The sequence below is a fragment of the Myotis nattereri genome (assembly GCF_964212035.1).
Source record: "Myotis nattereri genome assembly, chromosome: 5".
Classification (NCBI taxonomy): domain Eukaryota; kingdom Metazoa; phylum Chordata; class Mammalia; order Chiroptera; family Vespertilionidae; genus Myotis; species Myotis nattereri.
In genome coordinates, this window is record NC_138080.1 from 15,836,098 (window position 1) to 15,855,721 (window position 19,624).

Sequence of the window (19,624 nt, forward strand, 5' to 3'; positions counted from 1 at the left end):
AGGGTCGGGCTGGGGCACTGGTGTTTTAAAAAGCCACCCCAGTGATTGTAACGCGCTGAGGTGAGAACCCTGTCGGTCTTCAGCTTGCCCTGCCCTGGTGCATTCTGGGTGACTCCCTCAGAGGCTTCACGCACGTACATTTAGGGACAAGGGTTTTAAACCAGCAGGCCCACTGTTCACCACAAAAGCAGTCATACAGCTCTCCCCTAAGCACCTAGCGTGCGACTTGTACACAGATGCTGCAGATGGCCCACTCCCCCAGGGTGTCTCTGAGGCTGGCCAGCCCTCAGTTGTGGGCAAACTGAGCAGAAATAGTGTTGCCTGGCCAAGAGCCGCTGTTCCTGGCAGGCGCTGAGGAACGTCAGAGTTGCCCTGCCAGAGCCTGTCAACTGTTTACCGCCAACCCCTCCACTCCAGTGCTGAAAAAGGAACTTAATTCGTCTTACTTGGGGAGGAAGATGGGCCCAAATTAGCAGTGGAGCCCTCGGCAGAAAAGACACGAAGGGTGGAGAAGAACAGGGCAGCTGTGTCCACGCAACCACACCATTTATTGCCATGGCGCCTGGGGGGCACACCACGAGAATGCCAAAGTGCATCGAGGAGGGGAGTGAGTGTGACTCCTGGACGCTTGAACATGTTCAGAATCAGAGAGTCCAGACCCAGTCTGCCCACTGAGCTTGCTCCCATCCCACTCCCACACCCACGTGTGCACAGCGCACGCATGCACACGCCCGGTGTCCGTCAGCAGAGCAGGTCCGTCCTCCCCAGCTTGGAGGAATGCGGGAGAGGGAGAGGTCACCGAGTTCCTCCTCTTTCATGTCACCTCTTGGCAACCCGCAGCTGGCTTCCCGAAGCGGCATGGGCAGGAAGAGGAAGCAAAAGGGGCTCTGGCCTGCTCCTCCTCGCCCAGGAGCAAAGCCAGCAACTGCAGTCCCGCTGTGAGGTAATGCCTGGCGCCGCCTGTGTGTTCCTGCAGGTCGAGACAGATTTCGGGCCGGGTGGGGTGGCAGCCCCAGCCTCAGAGGGCATGCAGGGAGAACGCCAGGCCTGCAGCCTGTGCCCCAGCCCCTCCCTGCCAGGCCTTGGGGCCTGCAGTCAGGTGGGCATCCTGGCCTCATCTGTACCCTGAGCTCCCTCGCTCCCCTGGAAGGGCATTCCATCGAGAGCACTGTGGGCTGGGCCTGGCCTCCCCCGGTCTCGAGCCCCTCTGCCCAGGTGTTGTGGACCTGCTGAGACGGGTTCAGAAGGCGCCAGAGAAACCAGCTGGAGCTGGAGCCTGGCACCAGCCCCCGGCTCCCCAGGCCCTCTCCCGCCCTGGTGGAGTTGCATCAAGGTTCTCATTAGCAGCTGCCCCCGCCTGGGCGCGGAGCAAGCTCTGGCCATTTGCCATGAGGCAGTTGGGGATTTTGCAACAGTCTCCGGGAGGGCCAGGCAAGAAGAATGGGCTACCCCTGCCATCCACTGCCCCTTCCACAAGGGTTAAGTCAAGAAGCCAGGAGAAAAAAAAATGTCAAGTCTTAGCAGAATCTATGGTACCTAGTGTGACAGAGTCTGGGCTCCCATGCCCTCATCTGTCTGACCTACAGTCCTGACCAGCCCTTGCAGCTGTCAGCTCACACCCTGTGTGCCCACCGGGATTGAATCACAGGTCTTGGCCTCAGCCACAAATGGCCTGTGGAGACAGGTGACAGTCCCAGAACACAGGAGGGTCTGGGTCCTGACGCTCACCTGGCCGTCACCCAGCTCCCCTGGGAAGACACCATGCTGCCCGGGAGGCCACCTCTTTTACTCCTTGGCTCTGGTACCTTGGAGACCCACTTCCTGAAGCCCAGCCTAGTGTAGCCAACAAGGCAAGGTCTCCTTGAGGTGAACTGGGAGCCGAAGCCCAGGCCTCCACAGAGGCAGAGGCCCCTGGATACAGAGGAGACAGAGCCAAGCCCCTGCCCCGGGAGAAGGGTGGCGGCGGCTGTGCCAGGCGGGAGGGGAGGTAGCTCCGGGCAGAGGTGAGAACAGGAGCCTCCCCTCCCGTCATGCTCCTGGCTCAGACGTGCCCTTCCAGGGGTGGGGGGAGGTGCAGGTGAGGACCCTGTGGGGGGAACTTGACAAAAGCAATGGCAGCCAGTTCCTTGCAGAATTCCTCCAGTACCACCACTCCCTGGAGAAGGGTCTGGTGGTCCAGCCTGCGGGGAGAGCACAGAGTCATGGCTGGAAGGCAGGGGGTGTGCCCCCAGTGTGACCTCCCAGGGTCCCTAAGCATAACCCAGTGGCAGACCCCTGAGTGAGACAGAGGTCAGCAACGGGCCCTCTGCGCCAAGGCATCGGCCCGCCCCCCCCCCCCCCATCCTGAAGGACCTTCCCTCCCACCCAGGGCTCTGCCCCAGGCACCCACTTCTCTCGGTCACTTACTGCTCCCCAGGAATGTGACCCATCAGCTGCTTGCGCACCAGGAGCAGTTTGCCTGGGAACTGGGGTACCCTCTGAATTCTCTGCATCAAGTCCCCAATTACCTAGAGCAGGAACAAGAGGACTGAGGTGGGGACCGGTGACACTCAAGCGAGGTCCCATGGCTCTGCTGCACCACGGCAGGGGGTACCTGTGCCTTCCCCTGGCACTGACTAGGGTCCCCACATCTTCAGCTCCCAAGCCCATCCTGTCCCCTCCATTCCTGCCCAGCACTGACACACTGCCAGGCGTCCTTACCCGGACAAGCACAGAGAACAGGCTCCTGCAGCCGGGGGCCAGGCTGATGTAGGGGTCCAGGAGGTACTCATGGATAAGGGGGTGAGGGAAGAGGGCGAGCCGGGACAGGACTGAGGTCACTTGCAGGTTCAGGCTGTATGGCTGCAGGGAACATGGTGGGCAAACCAATGGTTGTCAGGGGGTGGTGAGCATTTCTGCACTCCCCCAGAAAGGCGCCTGGCCAGTGTGAACGTGTGCGGGGGTGGGAGGCTCACATGATGTGTGTGTGTCATGGATCCCTGGGGCTGAGGGCCAGAACGTGTTAGGGCGTGTGGAGCAGAGGCGAGACGGGGCTTCCCGCCTGGGGAAAGGTGGGGGGGCGGGGGGCATGGAGCTGAAGAACCGAAGACGACTCGACCCCCGTGGCCAGGCCCTGCTCTTCCCAAGGATTCCAGAGGCACCCACCTGGGGTGCCACTGTGGGCCCCACCCTCTGGCTGGGGCCCAGGCCTGTTGGCTACCTGTTCCAAAATCCGGGACATGCGGTCAAACAGCATTCGGAGGAAGTGCCCCTCAAAGAAAGGCCGCTCCGGCTCGTGGGGGTCCAGAGGGGTGAGAGCCAGGGGCCAGCCCCAGGGGCTGACGCGGGAGCTGCACTCCTGGAACTGGAGCAGGAGGGAGAGTTGAGAGGAGGCCCGTGGTCAGGAGGCCCCGGCACACAGTGGGCCACACAGGAAGGTGGACTCGGGGCTCTTGGCTGGAGCTGGGAGTGCCCTGGAGGAGCTTACAGAGGGAGAAGTCTTTGAGGGGCAAGGAGTGGGCACTGGCAGAGGCCTCAACACTCACCAGTCCGTAGGCATCGTGGACGTAAGTGTCATATCCGGTCTCCTCCAGGAAGGCGGAGGTCTTGGCCTCCTCGGGAACCAGGCAGAGGAAGCTGAGAGACAGGACCCTCGGTGTGGGGGGGCCCCCCTGGTGCCACGCTCACCCCGTTCCGTCTCCTCCTGGAGGGGAGGGACATCCCCTCCCGGGCTGCGCCCCTCAGGGGTATGGCCAAAGACGGAGCAAACCCACGTGGCTCAGACTTCCTGACCTGCCCCCTACCTGTTGACGATCTCAGTTACCGCCGTTTTGCCATCCGAGTTGGTGGCTGGGGCTGGATGGGGCCTGGCCGAGGGCTGGAAGCCGGCGTCGAGGAGGCCGTCTGTGAAGTAGGGGTCCTCCTCTAGGTCTCTGTGGCCAGGGTACACATGCATGGCACCGAGGAACCAACAAAAGAACGAGTGTGGGGCTGGGGTGGAGCCGGGACCTCCCGGGGGCGCGGGGTCTCACGTACAGATTGTCTTCGTAGCTCTCGGGCTCCTGGGAACCCCGGGCCGCGTACAGGCGGCCCTCGAGGTGGCACAGGACCAGGCTGCGGATGATCTGTTCGTGGGGCTTCTGGAGCAGCTCCTCAAACAGCCGAAGCGTGGCGATGCTAATCTGGGGCAAGAAGGGGTCAGCAGGATGCCCCTTCCTGCCCCAGCTTCTGGGGGTGCCTGGGAGTCGGCTCACCCAGACAAGAAAAGTACCCCTAGAAGGGGATCCCCCCCTCCCTGGCAGGTTTTGGGGGGAGTGGATGGGTGGTGGCCTGGGAATCAGAAGTCTGGCTGGTCTTGGTTCTATTACTAATTTGATTTGCAATGATAGTCAAGAAAATGGGCTTTTCTGTGCCTCGGTTTCTATGTCCGAAAAATGGAGTACTGGCCTCCACCCCAGAGTGGCCAGTAGCCTGAAAAATGTCCCAGGAATGGAAAAGCGGTGTGCAGAATAGAAAGCATGTGATCACCGACAGCTACCGTGTGACAAGAGCTGGCTGGCTACCATCACTGTTTCTTTTTGGTGGGGAGGGGTTCAACGTCTCAAAGGCAGAACCACCTGGACCACTAACGAAAGTGGGAGACCTCAGGAATCCCTTTGGCAGGGGTGGGGCGGGAGCGCGTGGAGACCAGGGCTTCCACCTCACCTCATCAGAGAGGTGGTCGCAGTGCCTGATGAGGTGAGCGCACGGGGTGCAGGGGCTGTCCTCGGGGGCTGCCGGCCGCTGCTCCGAGCCCAGGAGGAAGGCCACGGCCTCTCCAAGCAGCGCAGGGGAGCGGAGCTGACGCAGCAGGGCCGTCAGCAGGGCCGTGGAGGTCAGGACGCTCTGCTCAGACCTATGTGGACAGAACCCTGAGCCAGGCAGGGAGGGGAGGCCAGAGGGACAGGGAGGGGCTGAGTGGGAGGGTGGTGGAACCCTTCCTGGTTTCCTTACATCGCCAGCTGGTGTCTCTCTGCTCACTCCCACCCTCCTGAGGTCACTGAGTCCCAGGGCGTAGGCCTTTGCTAGCCCACAGTGGCTCTCAGCCACGTGTGTGTGTGTGTGTGTGTGTGTGTGTGTGTGTGTGTGTTGGGGGAGGCCTGTCCGAAATGAACCGAAGGAGCCCACAGACTCATGGGACGCTGGCTAAGGAGGTCCCTGGCTGTAGGGACGGGAAGGGGCAGACGGGGTGGGCGGTTCGATCCACACTATGTCCACATCTGAGGGGCCTGGACATAGACTTACACGTGTAGGAGCTGCGGCTGCAGGATCTCCACGAATAACTTCTCAGCCACAGCCTTTGCCAAGGCATCCGCAACCACCTGGGCACCAAAGAGTACGTCTTAAACACGTTTCCACAGAAAATACCTGTCCTTGCACAGCATCCAACACAACAGCAGAGCCCTCAGTTCTCCAGGAGACAGATGACAGCAGCGTGACTCACCGCGTGCGCCTCCATGATGAGGTGGTCACAGTAATCGAACCAGCCCAGAAAGGCAGCCAGGGCCTCTTTGCCTGGGAAGTTACCCTCATCAGACGGGGCACTGGGTAACCTGCGGGAGAGCAAGGGAGGCTGTGAGGCCTGCCTCAGCCGTTCCAGAGGGAGCTGGGCCCTTTCTCCCTCTGCCCTGGAACCTCTGTTGCAGGTGGGGAGGTGGGCCGGGGCACAGGGTAGGGTGGTCAGTTCCACAGGGAGCTCTGTGGGTAAAAGCAAAAGTGATGCTTCTCTGTGGGTGAGAAGGCCCTTAGGGTGGGCTGTAACATTGGGAAGGAGATGCCAGCTGGGGTCCCCATCCCTCCTGGAAAACAAGAGGAACCGGCTACCAGAAGACAGGCAGGGCTTCCAGCCACTGCAGATGCAGCCCCCCTTCCCTGGCTACCTGCCTACCTCCAGGTGATGCCCTCTAAAGCAGCAATGTCTGCAGGGTCCAGAAAGGTGGGCAAGGACTGGTACAGCTGGCAAAGGTGCTTCACAATCGCAGGGCAACAAGGGCTGCTCCGCACCAGGTAGGCGGCGGCTGCCTGGGGAGCCACGCTAACAAGGAGCAGCAGGTTCTCCTGGGCCTTCAGAGCCACACGACCTTTCTAGGGGACAGGGACACAACTTCAGGACATGCACCTGAGCTGAGTCCCCCCGTCTCCTCCCAGCATGCACCCAGTCCAGCACCTTGCTCTTGCACAAGCCAACCAAGGAGGTGATTAGGTTGCTCTCCCCGATCCCCTCATCGGGCTCCTGGGGCTCAACAGGCAGCTGGGCGGTCAAGGCCCCGGCGCCGTCAGGAGCTTTGCTGTGGGGGTGGTCCTGGTCCTCGATACTGGCCGTCTCTCTAGGCAGGGACGTGGACTCCTGGGATGCTTTCTTCGGAGCGACAGTTTTTTTACCCTGCAAAGGAGGCTAGGTGAGGCCAGGCCTGGTGGAGACCACTCCCCACGCTGCCGCTTGGGAACGCAGACGTGCTAACTGTCAGGGGCTCGGCATGGAGCGGAAGGGGAGGCGCCCCGAGTGCCTCTGTGGGATGGGGTCCGGGCCCCTGAGCTTCTGTTCGCTAGAGACACTCACTTCCAGGATGTAGGTGAGCAGGGCTGGATCCTGCTGGATCTTGGAGCAGAGAACGGTGGTGAACTGCACCTCCTCCTTTTCTGTGAGGGATCCGGGAGCTCCCCCAAGCCGGAGAAGTTTCTGGAAGGGGAGTAGGATAGAAACAGAGGGGAATGGGTGGCAGGGAAGAGAGGGGGCCGCACCCCCAGACACCCCTTGGCTTCCTGGCCCCTCACCTGCACAGGCCTGTGGACGTTGAGGTAATGCAGGAGAGGGTGCTGGACCTGGGCCAGAACCTTGCTGAAGAACTGGAACACCTGCTGCCGCATGCCGGGGGGGTACTGAGGGGCAGGCAGAGGGCCGGTCAGGAGAGGGAGCCGTGCCCTCCGAGCACTGCCCCCCCCCCACACACACACTGCCTGGAGGGCCCCTTCTCTGCAAGCCGCCTTCCTGTCGGAACTGCCCCCTCTGCGCTGCCCGTCCCCTTCCCACTTCATTTTTCTCCATAACCTTCTCATCACTGAGCACACAGGTGGGCTCCTTTGTCCTAATCACTGCCCCGCCCCCTGACACACGGCTGGTCCTCAGCACATCTTTGCTGAGCGAAGGCTGACTCAATAAGAGGGAGCCTCCTCTCCTCAACCTCCACGTCACCCAGCAGTGAGAGGGGGCGGTGGTGGCTGTGCCCTGAGCCGGCCGTGCCCGGGCTGGAGGAGCACAGGGGGAAGAGCCTGGCACCAGGGCCGGGCTGGGACGGAAGGCTCCGGGTCCGCACCTCGGCCTTGCCCAGTGTGCACAGGGTCTCCAGGATCTTGTGCTGCAGCAGGTACTCGAGGCAGGGCCCGGCCTCGCCCGCCGCCTGCTGCCTCTCCTCGTGCACCAGGATGTCCAGCATCTGCTTCAGCCGCCAGGGGATATCCGTCTTCTTGACCGGGGTGTTTTCATCTGCTCGAGGTTCAGGGAAAAGGGTGAGTGGGGAGATGAGCACTCTGGCTCTACGGGGTCAAGTCCAAGGGGTCTGGGGATGGGGTTGGCTGAGAGCAGGAGAGGCCAGGTTAACAGTCTGCTCCAACTAAAGGCCACAGGAAATGGAAGTTCACAGTTCATGCCTCCAAATTTAAAAACACAAAAGAACCCAGCCGGTGTGGCTCAGTGGCTGAGCGTGACCCATGAACCAGGAGGTCACGGTTCGATTCCCCGTTAGAGCACATGCCCGAGCTGTCAATGATTCTCATAATTGATGTTTCTATCTCTCTCTCCTTCTCCCTTCCTCTCTCTGAAATCAATAAAAAGACATATTAAAACACACACACACAAACACACAAAAGACCTTCTAGAATGAGGCCCAGGATTCAACTCTGAGAAGGTGTGCATGCCCCGCTCTTTATCAAAGGGAAGAACATCAGTTTTGTCCAAACCCTGGGGCTGACCAAGGATCGTTGCCAGGGCTGCAGGCAGTTTTGGGCCTGAGTGAGAAGCCGTGGGCCCAGGGGTCTCTGTCATATAATTCAGAATCTGTCTCCTAGCAGCTTCCCAACAGGTTATCTGGGGCCTGTTTGACTCTTATACTCACAGAAGGCAATACTCTACTTTTTAAAAAGCAGAAATAAGATACCGGGCCAGTATTGCTCAGTGGTTAAGCATCGACCCATGAACCAAGAGGTCACTGGTTCAATCCCTGGTCAAGGCACGTGCCTGGGCTGCAGGCTTGATCCCCAGGAGGGGTGCGCAAGAGGCAGCAGACCAATGTTTCTCTCATCAATGTTTCCATCTCTCTATCCTTCTCCCTTCCTCTCTCTCTAAGTATCATAAAAACTTATTTTTAAAAAAGCAGGAAAAAGAAATCTGTGCACGACCTTGGGTTCAGACTCAAACCTGCGGCACCACAGAGAGGCCCGATGGAGAAGCTGGTTAGTGTGGCTGTCTTAGAGCTGCAGAGGCTGGAGTGGTTTTTAAGAGAAAGTTTTGGTACTTTGGCACTGGAGCACCCCCTAGCTTTTCTTGAAAGCACAGGCTCTTGAGCAAGGCAGCTGCCTCATCCGCTCCTGTGCCTCTGGTTATAGGGACTGTTCTGGAAATTAATGTTGGGCCCAGGCAAAGCCCCCTTACTGCTCTCCTGGTGAGCTGTGGCTCTGTGTCAAGAGGTCTTTAGACTAAAAGGTACAAACGTGCAGTTATAAAATCAGTCCTAGGTGTGTAACGTAGAGTGGTGGCTATAGTTAACAGCACCGTATTGTATAATTGAAAGTTGCTATGGTTGTAAAAGTTCTCATCACAAGAAAAAAATAACTACACATGGTGATGGATATTAATGAGACTTACTGTAACTATTTCATAATCTACCCGTATTTGGAATCAATATGTTATACAACTGAAACTAATACAATGTTATATGTCGATTATATTTCAATGAAAAAAGAGAGAGGGTCAGTCTAAAGTTGTTGTTCCCCCTGGGGGCACGTGCTGTCCCCCAGGGGACATTTGTTAATGTCCGGAGAGACAGTTTTGGTTGTCACATACGAAGGGAGGGCGCTGGCCTCTGATGGCTAGAGTTGGGGCTAAATATACTACAGTCACTCCCACAGCCCCCACAGCAAAGAGTGACCCGGCCAAATGTCCACAGTGCAAGCCCGAGGAACCTGCTCTAACAGAGGCTTCGGGGGTCCCTCGGACAGTCCCAGGCTACTTTCTCACTTCCTGGGCTAGCTCGGGCCGGAAATAAAGCCTTTAGGACGGTGTAAGCTGGAGTCAAATCCTAATCTGAGCTCCAGGAGGGGAAGGCTAGGGGTGCAGGACAGGTTTACACGGCAATCGGTGAGCACCCACCAACGCCACACTGACTACAAGCAACCAATCAGACTCCACCTCCCAGTGAGCCAGCCTGGTGGGCCCAGATGCCCTAGGCCAGTGATGGCGAGCCTATGACACGCGAACTCATTTTTTTGGTTGATTTTTCTTTGTTAAATGGCATTTAAATATGTAAAATAAATATAAAAAATATAAGTCTTTGTTTTACTATGGTTGCAAATATCAAAAAATTTCTAGAACAATGGGAAGTTTTGAGGGCAACTTCTACACCAGTCAAGGTTCTTATCAGCACAGGGAAAAATAATTTGTAATTATGTATGGCAACAGATGTTAACTAGACTTATTGTGCTGATCATTTTGCAATATTTACAAATGTTGATTCATTATGTTGTAAAATTGAAACGAATATAATGTTGTATGTTAATTATGCCTTAATAAAAAGAAAGAACCCCCCCCCCAAAAAAAAAATGTTCTATATGTGACACGGCACCAGAGTTAAGTTAGGGTTTTTCAAAATGCTGACACGCCGAGCTCAAAAGGTTCGCCATCACTGGCCTAGACTTTGGTTCCCTGGTGTGTCAGCGTGGGGAGAAGGACCTGGTATTTATATGCTTTGGTTTTTGTTCTACTCTGACCCCTCCAAGTTGGCTCAGGGAAAAGAGAAATTTGTTCAATTTCTTTCTTTCTTTCTTTATTTTTTTGTTAGTCCTCACTTGAGGATATTTTTCCATTAATTTTTAGAGAGAGTGGAAGGGAGGGGGTGAGACAGAGAGAAATATCAATGTGAGAGAGACACATTGCTTGGTTGCCTCCCACATGGGACCCAACCAGGGCCCAGGATTGAGGTACATGCCCTTGACTGGAATCAAACCTGCAACCCTTCAGTCTGCTCTACCCACTGAGCCAAAATGGCTAGGGCTGTTCGATTTCATTTTCAGTCAGTCAGCCCTGAACACAGGCACGTGAAGACTGAAGGCCTGGATGCCCCGGCTGGAAGATGGGGCAAGTGGAGCTCAGCTCTGCCTTGCAGAGTAGGCCCGCGAGAGCCCCATCCTCCTTGTTCCCACTCCCACCTCCCATAGCTCCCTCGCAGAAAGTCAGAACTCTGAACTCCTGGGCAGCAGCTGTCCCTTCCCCGGGGCACCTGCACCTCTGAGCTGCCTGGTGCCTCTGCCCATCCTTTCCTCCCAGTTCCTCTCACCTGTGCTCTCGATGTAATAGTGCGTGATGCCCTTCCAGTGCTCCATGAACGCCTCCAGAAGGTCGATGGTGGGTTCCCACTGCGGAGAGAGCAGAGACACAACCTGTGTGATCACCGGCTCCGCCGCCACCCACACTCCCAGGAACAGACATTCCACTATCGACTAAGTGCCGGGCCAGTGCTAGGACTGGGGGAGGCCCTGTGATCGTGGGTTCTCAAAAGGAATAGTAACATGTTTCCTCCAGGACACATCCGAACTGTGGCCAACCATGTCGTGGCGTCACTCCCAGGCCCCGCTCCCCGCTGGAATCACTGTGCCCCTGCCACAGGTCATGATTCCGCAGTCCCTGGCTCGGGGGAGCGAAGAACGCTGGTGGAAACATCAGAGAAACAGATCATTTCCGCACAACATGGTTATCCTACAATAGAGGTACGCAGAGGAAAACGGGAGCACCCCCCCAACCAAATCGACAAAAGCAGAACGACACGGCTGGAACACACGTGAAAGATGACGTTTTCAGGTCCCTCTGACTCGGAGGGTCTGCGGAAAGCTGTGTTCAAGGCCACACGGGCTCGGTTCAGCCAGATGGGCGACAGTAGCGCAACGTGAAGAAAGTGACTCACTTCTATACCTGCCGCTTCTGTCCAAGCTCGGCTTGTGCGGCCCTGACTCTTCCTTAGCTCGCTCTGCTCCCATCCACGCCTCCTCCAGCTCCTCCTATTGGCCATGGGGGACTCTGCCTCTGCTGTGAGCAAGCCCTACACCTCCCCCTTCCCGGTGCTCTCGCCATCGCTAAGGCCTGGCTGGTCCTGTAATAACCACTTGCCCTGAAAACTGCCCCAAAAGGGCATTTCTTCTCTTTCCTTGCAGAGTAAATGTTCGCAGAGTGAAAATACATAATCAGGTGGTCCCTCTGCAAAGGTGCTCATTTCTATTCTGAATCTTTGCTCAGGCCACTCCTCAGCCAGATCCTAACAGTCCCCAGTCAGGTCCTCCAAGGACCAGCTCCACAAAGCCCTCGCTGGGTTCCTGGATGCATCACCCTCTAACCCAGGGGTGGGCAAACTTTTTGACTCGAGGGCCACAATGGGTTCTTAAACTGGACCGGAGGGCCGGAACAAAAGCATGGATGGAGTGTTTGTGTGAACTAATATAAATTCAAAGTAAATACCATTACATAAAAGGGTACAGTCTTTTTTTTCAATAGGTTTATTCATTTCAAACGGGCCGGATCTGGCCCGCGGGCCGTAGTTTGCCCACGGCTGCTCTAACCTCATGCTTTACTGCACCACAGAGCTCCCTATCTCCTCCCGAATCGATTCAGGAAGTATCTCCAGTTCCTGCTACATACACAACACCATGCTACCTGTCACGGGCAAGACAAGGATGTCTCAGGTCCAGTGCCACCAAGGAGAAGAGGATATAAAACCACACTGAGTAGCTCAACTGCAGGATGCAGTGTGAGATGAGCACACAGGAACGGTGGGAAAGTGGCCTCCGGGAAAAGAGGAGGCGCCTCCAACAGGCTGGAACAGAGAAGGCTGAGGTGACGCGGGAACTAAAACTTGAAGAACTGCATGAGGTTTCGACAGAGATGAAGGAAAGACATTTCCTGCAGAAGGTTCTCTGCAAAGTGTGTCTGGGGCAAGGATGGATTGATGAGGTTTCGGAGCCTTGAATGCCAAGCCAAGAAGTCTGGAGATATATACATTTGCAGGCACTGGGGAGCAGGGCCGTGACAGCTTCAGAGCAGTGCTTTAGGAAGAGTCACCTGCCAGTTGTGTGTAGGAAACAAAGGCAAGAAGAGCACTTTGAAGACCACCACGACGGAGAGGAAGCAGTGACACTGAAGCTGAGGCCTTGGCTGCCCCGTCTTGTCTTCTTTTAAAATTAGTTGTGGGGCCCTAGCCCGTTTGGCTCAGTGGAGAGAGCGTCGGTCGGCCTGCGGACTGAAAGGCCCCAGGTTCGATTCCAGTCAAGGGCATGTACCTTGGTTGCAGGCACATCCCCAGTAGGGGGGTGTGCAGGAGGCAGCTGATCGATGTTTCTCTCTCATCGATGTTTCTAACTCTCTATCCCTCTCCCTTTCTCTCTGTAAAAAAATCAATAAAAATATATTAAAAAATTAGTTGTGGGGTTCACAGCCCTTACTAGAGTGACATCTCCCACAGTCGTTCCAAACGCACGGTGTATGACCACATCTTACCACGTTCTATTATCATTGGGTTATCAGTCATCTCTCTACTAGACTATTAGCATCCTGGGGGTCAGGGGCACACACACAGTGGCTACTCATTAATATTTACTAAACAGCTCAGCAAGCGCCTTAAGACCCTGTTCCGTACATAGTTCCTTGTCTCTTGGAATGCCTTCTGACCCTTGAACAACACTGCAATTATTTCACAAGTTTGTAATGGGGGCTCATTGAACTTCAAAAGTCATTCATAGTTTCTGAAAACCTTGCACTGGCTCAACTAACTAATCCAGTAAGAGAAGTAGGAATAGAAGAATGCAGGTTAGCCAAAACAGACCAGTAAAGGGAAGAAAGCAGAGGGGGAACTCTTTACCTGAGACTATGGTTAGCTACTCTAACTCCAGACCAAAGAAACCATTCTAAATTTCTTTTCCAAGATAAGGGTTGCTACTCTATTTTTTGTCAGAAGAGGGCAGGAAAGAGCAGCATGCCCCTTCTTTACCAAGGAGTTAAGCAACTTGCTGGGGTCTTAACCTGATGACCCAGGCCGGGGGAAGACCTATGTGCCAGATGTGGGGGTGCAGGGAAAAGGGGGGGCTTCCCATCTCTCCCGATGACATAGGGTCAGTTAAACTTCTAGGGTATGGCCTGTACACGGAGGGGCCTAAGACCAGCTGCCTAAAAGTATCTCCCTTGACCACCAATATTTCCTCCAGCCTCTGGCACTGAAATTCCGGCGCTTGGAGGCATTAGAAATTGACTTCCTAGGGCGAAGGTCTTGTCTGCCTGCCTCTCTGCATGGAGCTGTCCTTGGGAGGTATGAAGTAGTTTGTCAGGTCACTTTCTGAGACGACAGCTGTCTTGACTGGGGTCAGGGAGGAGAGGAAGGAGAGAGTATACGGAACCCCTCCCCGGTGGGATGTCCTGAGGCCCCTGGACATCTGGGAGGGCCAGGCTGGGGCAGGTGGGGAAGAAGCCGGAACCTTTCACTTTCTTCCCAAGTTTGCTTAAGGCTGAGGCCATTCTCATTCATAACAAGCTCTGAGTTGAGGAGGAGGGGCGTGTTGGGGAGGAAGCGTGGAATCCAAGGTTGTTTCTCCTGAGAAAGTCCGATACACTGAACTGGTCAATTAGGAGAGGGTTTATGCTGAGACAAAGGAACTGTTAACTTTACAGACAGGTTCTTGGCCAGGGTGACTGTAAGGCAGGGCCTCCGCCTTCCCTATCTAAACTGAACTTTATCTTACTGACGAAGTGGGCTGCCTCTCAGCAGCCTCCACCCCCAACAGAAAATAGCAAAAACACAAACTCTGGTGGAATGTAAGGCAGCAGTACAGACTTCCCCACAGGGCTGCTGCCCAGGCCCCACTTGGCTGGCTTCCCCGGACTCAGGGACTCAAGGCCAGGGCGATGTGAGATACACTACACGCTGGAAACCTGCAGAAGGCTGCTCCAGGGTCAGGGCCCCCCCAAAGCTGCTCCAAGGCCAGGGCGAGGGCCAGGGCCAGGGCCTCCCCAAAGCTGCTCCAAGGCCAGGGCGAGGGCCAGGGCCTCCCCAAAGCTGCTCCAAGGCCAGGGCGAGGGCCAGGGCCTCCCCAAAGCTGCTCCAAGGCCAGGGCGAGGGCCAGGGTCTCCCCAAAGCTGCTCCAAGGCCAGGGCGAGGGCCAGGGTCTCCCCAAAGCTGCTCCAAGGCCAGGGCGAGGGCCTGGGCCTCCCCAAAGCTGCTCCAGGGCCAGGGTCTCCCCAAAGCTGCTCCAGGGCCAGGGCCTCCCCAAAGCTGCTCCAGGGCCAGGGCCCACCCACCGGACTGTCTGCACTCTCCCCGGGGCCTGGCCCGGCAGGGCCGCACTCTGACTCCCGGGTGAAGGGAGGGCTCCGCGGCGGGGAAGGGCAGCTCTTTGAAGCCCAGGGCGCAGGAAGTGAGGAGTGTGTGTCGGAAGGGGTGGGGGGAGGCAGAGGCCGGAGGAAGAAGCTGCTGGGTGACGGAGCCCTCGGCCCGGAGAGCTGGGAGCTGGGAGCCCGGGCGCAGGGAAATAAACAGGAAGCACTCTGGGCCAGAGGCGGAGCGGCGCGGCCGGGAGGGCGGCGCGGGCCGGAGAGGAGCGCCGGGAAGCGGGCGGCGCGGGGCCGCGCGAGGAGGCGGGGAGGGCGCCGCGCGGCCCGATGGGGTCCCTCCCGGGCGGCCCGCGCCCGCTACCGGCTCCGCCCCGGCCCCGCGACCCCGCCCGGCCTACCGCGCCCACGGCCTCCTGCAGCAGCGCCCCGAGCCGGCTCAGCATGGTGGCGCCCGGCTCGGCTCGGGCTCGGCTCCGGCTCCGGCTCCGGCTCCGGCTCCGGCTCCTCGGCGGCCGCACTCCCGGCGCAGGGGCGGCCCCGCGGCGGCGAGGGAGGCGGGGCCCGGCCCGCTCCGCCCCGGCTGGGCAGGGGGCGCTCCCGCCGGTCCCCCGGGCCCCGTCGCGGTGGGAAAGTGAGCCGATCCCCCCAGAGCGGGGAGGGGGGGTGCCGCGCGGGGCGCAGGGTCCAGCCCGCAGGCGCCTTAGGAGCTGGGTGGCCGCGAGACAACGACCCTTCCCTCGGAGGAGGGCGCGTGGCCCGCGGAGGTCGCTTCTGGGGAGTGAGAAGCTTTGTGGGTCCCGTGCGTCGCCAGGCGCCCCCGGGCCCCCCCACCCCGGCCTCCCACGGCGGCCGCGGGCGTGTGTAGCTTCGGGGGAGCCCTCATTGAGGCGGGCTGCGTGGAGGGCATGCGCCCCGGGGTCTGACCACTTAGTAAAGAATGAAACAGCGCACGGAGGAGGTTTTCTGTGGACTGCATGCTGTGGGGTGATATGTTAGCGATATTGGGGTACTATTAAAATTCGTTTCACTTGTTGCTTGTTACTTTAAGTGGGCACAGCGCTGGGCCAGAGGTCCCACGGGAAGTAACAAGTGGCCCCTTTGGCACTTTGAGCTGCACCACGGGACGAAACAGAGTGGGTTTCCCGTGGGCACAGGACAATTATGCCCCAAAATTACGCAGGCGGAGCCCTCAGCAAGAGCAGGGGCTCCCGGAATGTCCGAAGCTGGGGTCTTGAGGATGCGCCTTCGAGCTGCTAACTCTGCCAGTGTAAAGCGCCCCCGCCCTCCACCTCCACTGCTCCAGGAATGGGAAGAGGTTCTTTCTGAGGACAGGATATGGATGTCTGTTCAAAATATATTTCTGCTGCCCACTGCCAGCCTGTGACTAAGGGGCAGGTGCCGAGAGTCCCATAGGAACAGGGATGGGGAGGTGGAGGTCGCCTAGGCCCTGTCACAGCACCCTAGGACCCTGAGCTGTGGGGTCGCCTTCCCCATGGGGGCTGAGACCCAGGAGACAGTGGCCTGCCCAGAGCGGGCTGTGTGCTGTGGAGGGCAGCCTGAGGCATGGGGAGGGCTGGGGTTGGCCAAGTCTAGGCTGACCTAGTAGTACTAGTATTTGGAGCTCAGTTCTCCTACAGCTGTGTGTGTGTGGGGGGGGGGGGGCAGGGGGGGGTGAATAATATTTTCTAACAGTTCATCAGCAGACGGGTCCCTGGTAAGGAGCCCTATGGGAAACAGGGAGGCTTTTAGGCCAAAATGTGTATAAAGGGAAGAAACCAGCCCGTTTTGTGTATCCAGAAGCAACCTGGGAGTTGGAGCCCTCAGTCCAGCCAGCACTGTTCTCCTCTGGGCCCATTGACTCTTGGGTAAGGGAAGCAGCTGGATGGATTGAATCTGTTCCCTCCTCAACATGTTTCAAGAAACTCTAGGGTATAGTGGAAGTGTATCAGGAATCCATAGCCTTTTATTTGGTTTAACTTTTCATTTATTTTTATATCGTTATTATTTTTAAAACACATTTGTATTGATTTTAGAGAGAGGAAGGGAGAGAGAGAGATAGAAACATCAATGATGAGAGAGAATCATAGATCGGCTGCCTCCTGCACACCCCACACAGGGGATGGAGCCCGCAGCCCGCAACCTGGCATATGCCCTGACCGGGAATCAAACCCTGACCTCCTGGTTCACAGGTCAGGGTAACTTTTTAGATCTTATTTTAAAAGTTCTGATAAAAGTCAGTGGACACCCTTGTGTGTGTTATATACCAAAAGTGTTAAGAATCACTGGTGAATTTAAATTCTGCTGTGAGGTTAGCTCATTTGGGAGAAGACCTTCAGTAAATCCTCTCCTCCTGTCAGCTTTCAGGTGGGGAACTGTTTCCTGCCAAGCGCCACGTGGATTTTTATAACAGCATTTGCGGGCCATTCAAAGTCATCAGCTTAACAATTGGCCTGCGATATTTGGTCAAACATTGAATTAACTCACCCCTAAGGCCTTGGCAGGGCCAGGCCAAATGATCTCTGGGACCTTTCGTGGCTCATGGGCCGGATGTTCCCTATCCCTGGGCCTTAAATGAAGGTAGAAGGCTACTGCAGGATAAAGAGCTTTAACGGGCAAGCACAAGCCCGCCCCAGAGTCAAGGAGAGGGGGCATAGATGCTGCTGCTTAGCAGGAAGGATGTGGATGGATTGGCATGCATTTTTAAACTACCACAATTTTGTAACTTCTTACCTATGTGAATCAGGACTTTTCCTGATACTGTGCAACCAAATGCAATAATAAATTAGATCCTCCACTTGACAAAAGGGAAACTGTCATATATAACCCCTGACCTAATTTCTTCTGTTCATCAAAACTTACTTTAAAAAATATATTTTTTTATTGATTTCAGAGAGGAAGGGAGAGGGAGAGATAGAAATATCAATGATGAGAGAGAATCATGGATCAGCTGCCTCCCGCACGCCCCCTACTGGGGATCGAGCCCACAACCTGGGCATGTGCCCTGACTGGAAATAGAACCATGACCTCTGGGTTCATAGCCTGCTGCTCAACCACTGAGCCACATCAGGGCAATCAAAGTTTACTTTTTTTTTTTTTTTTTGAGAAACTTTGTTTTTGTTTTATTTTATTTATTTATTTAATTGTTTATTTATTTTTATTGATTTCAGAGAGGAAGAGAGAGGGAGAGAGAGATGGAAACATCAATGATGAAGGGAATCATCGATTGGCCGCCCCCTGCTTGCCTCACACTGGGAATTGAGCAACAAAGCAAGCTGAGGCAATATTTAATCACAGCTCTCTGGGAAATGCTTGTGGTGGGGCTGACTGGTATGTGCCCTTGACCAGAATCAAACCCAGGACTCTTCAGTCCCCAGGCTGACGCTATATCCACTGAGCCAAACCAGGTAGGGCAGTGGTCGGCAAACTGCGGCTCGGAAAACCATGGCTCAAGAGCCACGTGCGGCTCTTTGGCCCCTTGAGTGTGACTCTTCCACAAAATACCAGCTCTTCCACAAAATACTGACTTCTGCGCATGGGCCACGAAGTTTCAATGGCACTGTACGTGCACGCCCGCATGTGGTATTTTGTGGAAGAGCCACACTCAAGGGGCCAAAGAGCCGCATGTGGCTCGCGAGCCATGATTTGCTGACCACGGGGCTAAGGCAAAGCTTACTTTTTATTGATTATAGCTTCTTTGTTCTCATTGATTTTCATAATAATCTGTATATATAAAAGCCGCTCTCTCTGCCTCCTGCCGCTGCGTCGGTGAGTGTGGTGATGGGGAGCTCGAGCTAGCTCGAATAAAGACTCTTTGCTTTTGCATCGGAAAAAAAAAAAAAAAAAGCCTAGGTGACCTGCTGACTGGCCAACCGAATGGCTGATCAGCCGATCACTATGACGCGCACTGACCACCAGGGGACAGCCGCTCAATGCACAGGATAGGGCTCCCTCCTGTCTGGATCAGGCCTGCAGGGATCGGGCCGAAACCAGCTATCCAACATCCCCCAAGGGTCCCGGATTGTGAGAGGGCACAGGACAAGCTGAGGGACCCCACTGGTGCACGAATCCGTGCACCGGGCTTCTAGTTGACTATAAAATCCAACTTATAAATGTACTTTGATCAGTAGTAGTAAGATCTAATTTTTTTTAAGGGTTGCTACTAAAAGGGTTTGGAAACCACTGGATGAAATAACTACCAAGGTTTTGCATCTGTTTGTACATGCGTGTGTCCATGTGTATTTTGGGGAGGAGGCACTGAGAGATTCTCCCTAAGCTTTTGTTTTAGGGACAGAGCTGCGAAGTTGCTCTGAATCTCAGGAACTTAAATCTTTTAGGATATACTATCCAGTCAGCCCCACCATAAGCATTTCCCAGTGAGCTGTGATTAAATACTGCCTCAGCTTGCTTTGTTGCTCAACAGACTGGGAGCTGGGTGGACACAGTGGCGCTGGCCTCTCTACCACTGTCCCTCTGCTGGAACAGGTAAGCCCTCCACCATTCACTGATGCCTCACGGAAGTGCGTGTGTGGAGACCATCCCTCTCTCTGTTCCTAGTCTGGCCTCTCTGCTGCCCCTTGAGGGACAAGTGTCTATATTGGGAAAGTCCTGGGTTAGCAGTCAAGAAACTCAGACGTTTGTCTCCATTCTCTACTCAGTTGCATGTAGCTTCAGGCCATAGATGAAATGTCTCTATTTCACAATTTTCTCCTAAACTAAGTGGATTAAAATGATTTGTTGTCCTCACAGGTTTGTTGAGAAGATAAAACAATGTTGTGGACATAACAGAACTTCAGCAACTTAAAATCATCATTCACATTTGAATGATTCTTACCCACTTTGCTTTTGTTTCAACCCAAGGGGCTAGAAAGTCGTCCTGGGGTGGGAGATTGGATTCAGGTCCCAGCTGCAGTCTTAGGTTCACACTGGGTCCCCCTCCACCTCACCTGATCCTTCTGATCGAATGAACGCCGCTTTACACGCCCACGCATGGGCTCTGTTCCAGCCAGGTGAGGCAGCCCCTCCCCTCCG

General features: G+C 55.9%; 1 protein-coding gene across 1 annotated transcript; it reads right to left on the reverse strand.

The window, feature by feature from the left end:
- Positions 1–506: 506 nt before the first annotated feature.
- FHIP2B (FHF complex subunit HOOK interacting protein 2B) lies at positions 507–15,117 on the reverse strand. The gene is made up of 17 exons (XM_081091072.1): positions 14,995–15,117; positions 10,566–10,644; positions 7,332–7,501; positions 6,793–6,897; positions 6,578–6,697; positions 6,185–6,400; positions 5,906–6,102; positions 5,462–5,570; positions 5,263–5,339; positions 4,684–4,873; positions 4,015–4,160; positions 3,783–3,911; positions 3,525–3,615; positions 3,200–3,343; positions 2,701–2,841; positions 2,407–2,507; positions 507–2,180 (listed from the first exon to the last, which is right to left on the reverse strand). The coding sequence occupies exons 1-17, from the start codon at positions 15,037–15,039 to the stop codon at positions 2,042–2,044; spliced, it is 2,199 nt and encodes a 732-aa protein (XP_080947198.1). The 5' UTR covers positions 15,040–15,117; the 3' UTR covers positions 507–2,041.
- Positions 15,118–19,624: the final 4,507 nt, after the last annotated feature.